This window comes from Zea mays, chromosome 6 (genome assembly GCF_902167145.1).
Source record: "Zea mays cultivar B73 chromosome 6, Zm-B73-REFERENCE-NAM-5.0, whole genome shotgun sequence".
Classification (NCBI taxonomy): domain Eukaryota; kingdom Viridiplantae; phylum Streptophyta; class Magnoliopsida; order Poales; family Poaceae; genus Zea; species Zea mays.
Genome location: NC_050101.1, coordinates 162386928 through 162396955, shown reverse-complemented (window position 1 = coordinate 162396955; position 10028 = coordinate 162386928). Strand labels below are relative to the sequence as shown.

At 42.3% G+C, this 10028-nt stretch overlaps 1 protein-coding gene across 1 annotated transcript; it reads right to left on the bottom strand.

Moving 5' to 3' along the window:
* Nucleotides 1-1114: 1114 nt before the first annotated feature.
* Nucleotides 1115-7138, bottom strand: LOC103630431 (PRA1 family protein A1-like). The gene is made up of 8 exons (NM_001301517.1): nt 6830-7138; nt 5881-5921; nt 5726-5804; nt 2138-2224; nt 1963-2051; nt 1804-1875; nt 1605-1729; nt 1115-1439 (listed from the first exon to the last, which is right to left on the bottom strand). Exons 1-7 carry the CDS (start codon nt 6985-6987, stop codon nt 1626-1628), a joined length of 630 nt encoding a protein of 209 aa, NP_001288446.1. The 5' UTR covers nt 6988-7138; the 3' UTR covers nt 1115-1439; nt 1605-1625.
* Between the last annotated feature and the right edge of the window lie 2890 nt (nt 7139-10028).

Sequence of the window (10028 nt, the reverse complement as noted above, 5' to 3'; positions counted from 1 at the left end):
CCTTCTTGCTGCGCTTCTTGGCATGGCGGCGACCATGTCGATGCGCAGCACGTAGAAGCCGACGTGCGACGAGGTCAGCGCCTCGCCGGCGACGATGGCCACCGTTCAAAAACCGAAGGATGAAGGTAAGAAGGGCAACAGAAAGATCTTTGTAGATCATTGCGTACCTGACTGTTTTTTCCCTTTTGATGAAGAACTTCTTACCTCCGTTGTTCTTGTTTTGGCCTTTGCTCTCTTTTATAAAAGCAAGTGCTGATAACGTGTAGAATGGAAACTGTTGTGCGAGAATGAAATGAAAAAGGGGCACCGTATCCTTTATTGCTTTTGATATTTATACAAGAGAAAGAGACACTAAAGGAGTGGCCAAAAGCCACGTCCGTATATGGGGATCGTGCAGGGGCACGTCCCTTGGAGAATGCCGGTTAGAAAGCAGTCAACAACTGCTTACTTTTCGTAACACTATAGATTCCCTTCAATTTGCTGGTTACCAAATCCCAACGGCTGTAAAGTCGGCGTGGCTATCCCAAACTAAATGAGTGAAGTGATCAAAAGCCATTCTTGACAGTCAACTGCCTACAGTTCCAAATGGTACGTTCATCATAATGTTTTTTTAAACATGCCTCTCTGTAAGAATGAATCTAGGGTAAGCCACAGGTTCATCGCCTTCAGAGCTACGTTTTTCAAAGCAGGTTGACACCATTTTAGCTCTATAGGCTTGCCGTTTGCTTTTTTGACACTTTAGTTTATCTTTTTTTCTCTTTAGATATGGTGTTTGCATTTTCATCTTCAGACTCCTCGGTTTGTCATCCTATTAGAGCTGATTTGGTGATCCATAAGAAATGAATCCCCTTGTTATTCAAAATTGATTTGCAAGAGGATTTCTCCCCTTTATAATCTCTGATCACCAAATCAGCCCTTATCGTGTGCTTTTCCAAGAGGATAATTTCATCCTCCTGAGCAGGAATCACATTTACTTGGTTGACCCTAGCCTTCCCAGGGTCTTCGAAAAATATCAATTTTCTCAAAAGTGATTGAAGGAAGCATAGAAATTATCTACTCGCTGTAACTCAACTTGACACAAATGCTCAAGCAAAATTGTAGTCACCAAACAAATAGTTCAAAAGATGATGCAATACGAATTAGTAAAAATTTCTACAAACAACATAAGTTTTGATCGAGAACCGGTACATTTTTACATTTCTTTACATGCTGTCCTCTCCAATGTTCGGTTAGGGAGAAGCCTGAAAGAAAAATTATTGTTCTTGAGGGATCACGTGCTAAGGCATAACATCGCATTCGGCCAACCGAACCCAAATCCCACCTCCCATAATCCATGTAGTAGTGTCCAATGGCGTTTCACCTTCAACTAGATCTCCTAGTGCAACTCACAAACAGCATGGACGTTTCTGCACTAGACACCTTTCCTTACCACAATGAACCTGTGATGATAGCTACATTTAATCAGCAAGCCATGGAAGTGGAGGATTTACAACTGAACATACGCAGCCACAATAACCTACTGGAATGGCAAGCCATGGAAACAAATGATGCCGGAAATACAGGTATTGATAAACTGAGGACCTAGAAGCCAAAGAGGTACTTACATGAGAGAAACAAATGAGACCTTAAAGCTCACTATAATTCCGCCAGACAGCCCGGAATTCCTCTCTGAATGTATTCAGACGTGCTTTCAGATTTGGTGTTCTGAAGCTTGCATGGAGCACAGTTGCTGTGGACAAAAGAAAATACCATAAGGGCATTGCTCGTGATACACAAAATTTCAAAACCATACACTGATCATACCAAATAGAGCAATGAGGAGTGCCCAGAGGACTGTGAGAAGACTGCATGAGGTCAACCAGAGTATACAGCTAACTGCAACCAAGGAAACGAGTGGTGTCAGTTTTGAAGACTATGGTGAGAGAGGGCATTTTACGAATTCCAGGCCCAGTGTTTCCACACCTGCAGAAAAGAATATGACAAACACCCTGCGAGGTCGCCCACAAATATGAATTGATCTCTTCGAGTTTGGTCGACCACGAAGAACAGGTCTAATAAAAATGATATTAGCATCACTCTGTAGTTATCAACAAAAAAAGTTAAAGAAAAAAGAAACATCAGAAACTAAGATACCCACGTTATTGGTGGCCTCATCTTTGCAGCTAAATGTGGTGAAAACTGTCTTACGGTCCTTGTGACTTTCTCATTGAAAGTGACTGCAAAACTGAAATACCAAACATTAGTTTATACAAATCACAGATAAACTCAAAAGGAAATCATAACTGTTCTAGGTGCAATGCGAATATGCGATGTAATATTGATCCTTTCATATTTCCAATCTCAATAATGAACAGTTAAATCTTCCAATGAGAACTCAAGAGTAGGACATACAACTGTTTGTCTTTACTCAGAACGTTTCAATTGTTCCAATAAAGACAAGTTATGAAAAATGACTTCCATCGTAACTGATCTTTTGGTAGCTTAGAACTGAATCAAGGAATGAGGAGTGTTAGAAGGAAATTACAGTGTTATGTAGAGATGTTCTGTGTTTTCAAAACAAAATTTCTATCACTGTATAAAATCTAAAAAGGTTTTCAGGCAAGGTTTTTTCCCCTTAAAAAATGGTTCCAACTCTTCTAATAAAGCAACGGCAAATCTTTTGCCGTACTTTCAAAAAACTAAATCAAATCTAAAGCACTTATGTATCAAAGAGCATAGTATTCTGATGGAACAAACTACAGCACACAAATTAAACTTACATGATACTCCCTTTAGGTCAGTAAAGTTTTAGAAAGGACACATTGACCACTGAATGGCAAAGATGCACAGAAGAATGCAAGCAATCGTGTTTAAAGGCACCATGCAATATATCCACAAATAGATTGTATAATAATTTGGGGTTTAGTCTGCCATGATCAAATACGAAATAATGTACAGTATTGGTTTCTATGAATCCATTCAACAACATTTGTACTTCCTTGCAATTTTTAATAGTTCTCTGAGGATTTTGAAAACAATATCATGGCTCTCAAGTCTCATACACACCTGGACCTACGCCTTAAAGCATAGCCACAACAACAACAACAACAAAGCCTTTTGTCCCAAGCACGTTGGGGTAGGCTAGAGATGAAACCCCGTATGAAAACCTCAGAGCTCAACCCCCAAAGAAAACAGGGGAAACAAAGGCAAAGGAGAACCGAAAACGACGAAACGGGGGAACACATAAAAGAGATAAAACCCACAAGGACCAGCAAGGTCTAAATGGGCACAAGAAAAGGTCAAACGATTAAGGAGGAAAAGCGGAACTATAAATCAAGGTTCTGGCACGTGAATTGCACACTTCCACCCCTTCCTATCCACGGCGAGCTCTTTATCAATATTCCACTCCTTCAGGTCCCTCTTCACTGCCTCTGTCCACGTCAAGGTTGGTCGACCTCTACCTCTCTTCACATTCTCGGGACGCCTAATTATTCCGATATGCACTGGTGCCTCTTCAGGTCTTCGTTGGATATGTCCAAACCATCTCAAACGATGTTGCATAAGCTTCTCCTCAATTGGCGCCACTCCTACTCTCTCTCGTATGTCATCATTCCGGACTCGGTCTCTCCTTGTGTGGCCACATATCCAGCGCAACATACGCATCTCTGCCACACACAGTTGTTGGACATGTCGTCTTTTAGTGGGCCAACATTCTGCTCCATACAACATAGCCGGCCGGATTGCTGTCCTGTAGAATTTGCCTTTTAGTTTGTGTGGCACCCGGGGGTCGCATAAGACACCCGCTGCTTGCCGCCACTTCAACCATCCAGCTTTAATTCTATGACTGACATCCTCATCGATGTCTCCATCCTTCTAAAGCATTGATCCTAAGTAACGAAAAGTGTCTTTCTTGGGTACCACTTGCCCATCAAGACTAACATCGCCATCTTCATACCCCATGGCACTGAAATTACACTTCATATACTCCGTTTTAGACCTACTAAGCCTAAAACCTTTTGCTTCCAGCGTCTGCCTCCACAATTCCAACTTTTGCGAAACACCACTCCTACTCTCCTCAATAAGTAACACATCATCGGCAAAAAGCATACACCACGGTATATCTCCTTGTATGTCCCTTGTGACCTCATCTATCACCAAAGCGAAAAGATAAGGGCTCAAAGCCGACCCTTGATGTAGTCCTATGTTAATTGGAAAGTCATCGGTGTCCCCATCACTTGTTCGGACACTTGTCACAACATTAGTGTACATATCTTTAATAAGATTAATGTACTTTGTTGCTACTTTGTGTTTTTCCAAGGCCCACCACATTACACTCCTGGGTACTTTGTCATAAGCCTTCTCCAAGTCTATGAAGACCATATGCAGGTCTTTCTTTTGTTCTCTGAATCTCTCCATAAGTTGTCTTAGTAAGAAAATGGCCTCCATAGTTGATCTCCCGGGCATGAAACCAAACTGATTTTGGGTCACGCTCGTCAGCTTTCGCAGGCGGTGTTCAATGACTCTCTCCCATAGCTTCATTGTATGGCTCATGAGTTTAATTCCACGGTAATTAGTACAACTTTGAACATCTCCTTTGTTCTTGAAGATTGGTACTAATGTACTCCGCCGCCACTCGTCGGGCATTCTGTTTGTCCGAAAGATGGTGTTGAAAAGCTTAGTCAGCCATACTATCGCTATGTCTCCAAGGCATCTCCATACCTCGATAGGGATACCATCAGGGCCCATCGCCTTTCCTACCTTCATCCTTTTTAGCGCCTCCTTAACTTCATATTCTTGTATCCTTCGCACAAAACCCCTGTTGTTGTCATCGAATGGTTCGTCCAATTCTATTGTAGAACTCTCATTCCCTCCATTGAACAATTTGTTGAAGTACTCCTTCCATCTATTCTTGATCTCTTCATTCTTCACTAATAGTTGGTTTGCTTCATCCTTGATGCATTTGACTTGGTTGACATCCCTTGTCTTCCTTTCACGAATCTTGGCCATCCTATAGATATCCTTTTCTCCCTGCTTTGTGTCCAACCGTTGATAAAGGTTGTCAAAGGCTTGACCCCGGGCTCTACTAACCGCTCGCTTTGCAGACTTCTTCGCTATCCTATACTTCTCTATGTTTTCTGCACACTTGTCATGATGTAAGCGTTTGTAGCAATCTTTCTTCTCCTTGATAGCCTTTTGGACATCTTCGTTCCACCACCAAGTGTCTTTAACTTCCCTTCTGTTTCCTTGACTCAGCCCAAACTCTTCTGAAGCTATCTTTCGGATGCACATCGCCATCTTCCTCCACATGATATTTGAGTCTCCCTCTTCTGCCCAAGGGCCCTCCTCGATAACTCTCTCCTTGAAAGTTTGGGCCACATCCCCTTTAAGCTTCCACCACTTTGTTCTAGTGACCTTGTTATGCTTATTCCGTTGTAAACGAATCTTAAAACGGAAGTCAGCTGGAGCATTGAACTAGAAAACTGCAAATTGTGAATGCCCCATTAATTTGTACACCAGACTGTAGCTTCAAACTGAACACATTTTCATTGATCCGAAGATGAAAAACTACTAGCTAGCTGCTATTTCAGTTTAAACCAGAATGCTTTTTATTAAAAGAAGTATGAATGTCACAATATCTTTGATTCTTTGTTAGTTCAGTATAAAGAGAAGTTTGGACTTTGGGCCTGTGTAATAACTGAACAACTGAAAAAAAATACAAAGAAAAGTGAATCAGGGCACAATTTACCTATCATTGAGAAATGCGATGCTAAGTCCAGTCATAAAAGCAGCAAGGATAGCAACTGGCTTCCAAAGGAAGCCCATCCCTGCATATACCCATTGCAGCATGTCAATATCAGCCTATAAATACGAAGAAAAAAAGCTTATATATCATTTCCTTACCAAGGATGAACATGATCAAGATGAAATAGTTTGTCCTGTAGCTGCAAATCAAATTTAAGAAATTAATTCTAGACACAAAGTAATGAAAACAATGTGCCTTTTCTAACAAGTAGGCTAGTGCACTATACGTTTCTCTAAGTTGGATGCATCTAGAGCTAGAGTAACAAAAAGAAAAAAGAAGTCTTGTGTGTCATGCTTGACCAACACAAAGTTAAAGCTCCAAGACTAACAATGGTGTGCGTAATTTATATGCACATACACAAATTTCTTCCCCCCAAGAGTAAGCCACTTACCATATGTAAAAAATTTCGAAGAATTAAGCTTATTTCAATTATTCCAACATGTCCTAATCTAGCATGTAAACCAGTAGACAGGCTGAGGCCACAGAAGTCGATACAGAGAACTACTCACTCTGATCCGTATCATGAAACTACAATTCATCAATCAAAATTTTCAAAAAGGCTAACCCACGGCCAGACACTGTCCTGTGTAACTCCTTTAATCACGAACTGACTTTCTGGGACTAAAAATTATAATGCTTACACCTATGAGCAGCATACGTTTTCTTAGTTTTGGCATCTTATGGCAGTATGTGAGCCATGAGAATGAAAAAGGGCTGAGATTAGACAAATACACTCTGAGGTATTCGCCGGTTCGTCAGGGGTATCTGCATTAGCCGAACCAGCAACATGGCCAGCAGTCTGGGGCTATCAAAAGGAGCCCCCCCCCCCCCCCCCCCCCCCCCGATCAAGCAGAATTTATTCTTGATGGCTACAATTCAATACAGCACGCGAGTTCTAGATGGTACAGAAAACCCTTCAAATTCAATATAGTACGCGAGTTCTGGGCAAATCGTGGATTAGCACGAGGCAGGGAAAGCAAAAAGGTATACTAGGCAACTACGCACCAATACAGTGAGGAGTCAGGGGAGGGAGGAGGCGGATCGTACTAGTAGAGGTTGCACTTGAGGCGGCTGGTCCACTTGGAATAGGAGCGTGGGACGGTGAACCGGGAGAAGAACTCCGAGACAGTCCGCGGCGGCGTGGACCAGTCCACCTCCCGCAGCGCGTCCACCAGGTCCTCCGCCGTCACCGCGCTCCAGTCCATCTCCGGCGATCCCGACCCTGCGGAACCCTAAGAGCGCGCAACGGCGCGAGCGTGGTGGAAGGACGGGCTGCGGCGGCGACGACGGTTCTGGACGGCTGGGTTTGCGTCAGACGGGCGGTGGTCCAGCAGCGCTGGTGCGCGATGGCGTCGCTTGCCGGGTCTGGGGAATTAGAGGTTTTTTTATTATATTGTGGCTTGTTCGTAATAATATTAACAGTCTCTTTCTCTTCTATACTATATTGTTCCACGATTTTCATTGTCATGGTGATGTCTCATATTTAAATAGAAAAAATATTTAAATTATATTCACTCCGTTCATATATTGACACCGTTGATTTTTTAAAAGAACTTTAACCACTCATCTTATTTAAAAAAATAATGAGTTATCATTTTTTGGATTTATTTTATCACTTAAGATAGTTTATGCTTAATAAAAATTTAATATTTTTGAATAAGACGAGTGGTTAAAGTTTTCGAAAAAATCAACGGTGTCATATATTTATGAATGGAGGTAGTATATAAATTAGGATTTGAACCATAATTATTGGCTCTAAACTCACATTCATATTTACCTCGCCAATAGAACACACATAACTTTATTTTCTATATTTAAATATAAATGGAAATTATAGCAACATACAGTTACTTTGCTAGTCTTCTCAAAATATTACTTCAGATGTAAATTTTCCTTAAATTAATATTTTAATCTTATTTTATTTGAAATGTTGTAAAATATATGAATTCTATTTTAAAAGGATTATTAAGGCTACAAGAGTAGTTTGCCATTCCCGTGTTCTGCCACCATTCCCATTTCTTGTTCTTCGTTTCTCATTACCATGTTCTGTCATTCTCATTCTTTGTTCTGCCTTTCTCATTCCCCCTCCCCGCAAAGCCGATTCCCATTCTCATTCCCCCGTACAGCCCACGTCTAGCTAAAATTAAAAAAACACACATGTCCTCAAGGGGATTTGAACCTGTGGCCTCTCAAGAAAAGTCCAAGAATAGCTACCGCTACACCACATGTGTGTTTATCTCTACATCTATGACACATGACAGGAAACACATATACTACATCGCTACCCTTTCACAATGCGTAGTAGTAGATAAGTATCACCGAGATTCTTGAATTATATTTTTGGATGGAGGTAATATTATTTAAAGAAGAGCTTTGCATGCAATTTCTTTTGTTTGAATAATGTATTATACTTAAATTCCCCTTTTTTGCATGCGTGACATTTTTTCTTCATAATATTTTTTCCATGGATCAGACTTGTGAGTCATTTTTATAAACCAACGCCAAGCATGAATCCATGTTTCTTATTTGAAACCCCGAACAAACACCATGAGCAGGAGGCACTCGCGTTGGCGTCGCTCATCGATGACGAGAAGAAGCTTGGTGACTGTCAGTTCGACCTCTAGAAGCAGTCCTACGTGGTCGCATGCGCCGCTGTGTACGACAAGCTCTCGCGAAGCCGCCACTTGGACGCGGTCCAGAGTAGCTGCACCACGCTGTCTATCGTTAAGCAGGGGCCTCATGGTTGTCGCCAACGTCGACGACTCTCGGGTTGTTCTGAACACCGCATCCGACGACGACGTCATCACGCCGTCTAGCTCATCGTCCACCTGAAGCCCAACCTGCCACGTAAGTCGCTACTGACCGGACATGAATTCTTGTGCGCTGGGACAATGGACGTTGCTGACGTTGTGTGAGTGTCCTCGAACATGATGTATGTAGTGGAGTAGCGCATCCGGTGATGCAACGGCCATGGATACTACCTCGCTGATGAGCCCGGGGTGTACTTCGTTTGGCAGCCCAACCAAGAGTCATCGGTACTCGTCATGTCGCGCGCGTTCGACGACTAATATATCGAGGATTGTGGCGTCATCTTGGCGCCGGAGGTGACATAGAGGAGGATCGACAACAATGATCAGTTCGTCATCCTCGCCACCGTTAGGGTAGCTTTTGTGCCAGTCTTCCTTTAATTCTTTTTGCAAACACACACACTTACCTTTTTGTTTAAGCAAGAGCGTATGGTGGTGTGTGTCTGATGACTAACGACGTACGAGGAAATTTCTTCTGGCATGTGTGGAACGTGCTCTCCAATGATGAGACCATACAGATTGTGGCATATATCGAAGTCTGCATGATACTGATGGTTGCAATGTAGTGGTGAAACAACTAGATTAAAATAACAAAATTTATGTATGGCTAGGATCACAAATTGATTATGAAACATTTTCTCATAACAATATAACACACATTTTGTATATAAGTTGTCGTAGTATACTGGTATTATATATTCCCGTTGCAACGCACGGGCACTCAGCTAGTTCTATTTTAAAAGGAAAAGAATATGAGAAATTATAATTCTAATCCGTTTATACGCAGCTTCTTAACTGAAATTTTAGAATTCAACTAGAGAACGTGAGCTCTATATTTGTTAGGATTCAGAAAAAATAAATAATAGTCCCCATCTTTTATGTCTAGTTTTCTACTTTCGTACTGTTTTCAAGGATAAAGAGAGAAAAGTCATAAAGACATGTACAAACTCATTAAATGAGAAGTCTCTTGTGGGTTATGTGAAAAAAAGAGACGAACTCTTCACGAAAAGTCTGTCTCTTTACGACTTTCTGTATTTATTGTCTCTTGACTCCATTTATGATCTAAGGGGGATAAGATACTTGAGCCCCTAGGACCTGAAAGGTCCGCCCTAGAAGCACCCATCCTTGGATAGCCTGAGGCACCGAGCCCCGGATCAGGCGAGGCAGAGCCAGAAGGGGGTCAAGCGAATCAAGAGTAAGCCATTTGAGTGGATTTCGCGTCTGACCCAGAACTGACCCGTTGTAGTGACCGACCGCATTAACTGCGCCTAGCACCGGGTCGCTGTGAGAGAGAGTCGGTCCTGCTTCAACTCATGATCTACGGACCCAAGGCTTGTGGCCCACGGCCTATCAACCCTAGGCTTGAGCACACTGGCCGTTTACAGGACCCACAACACGACGAGTCACGCCGAGCCCCAGGCTACGGAGGAAGGGGTCGG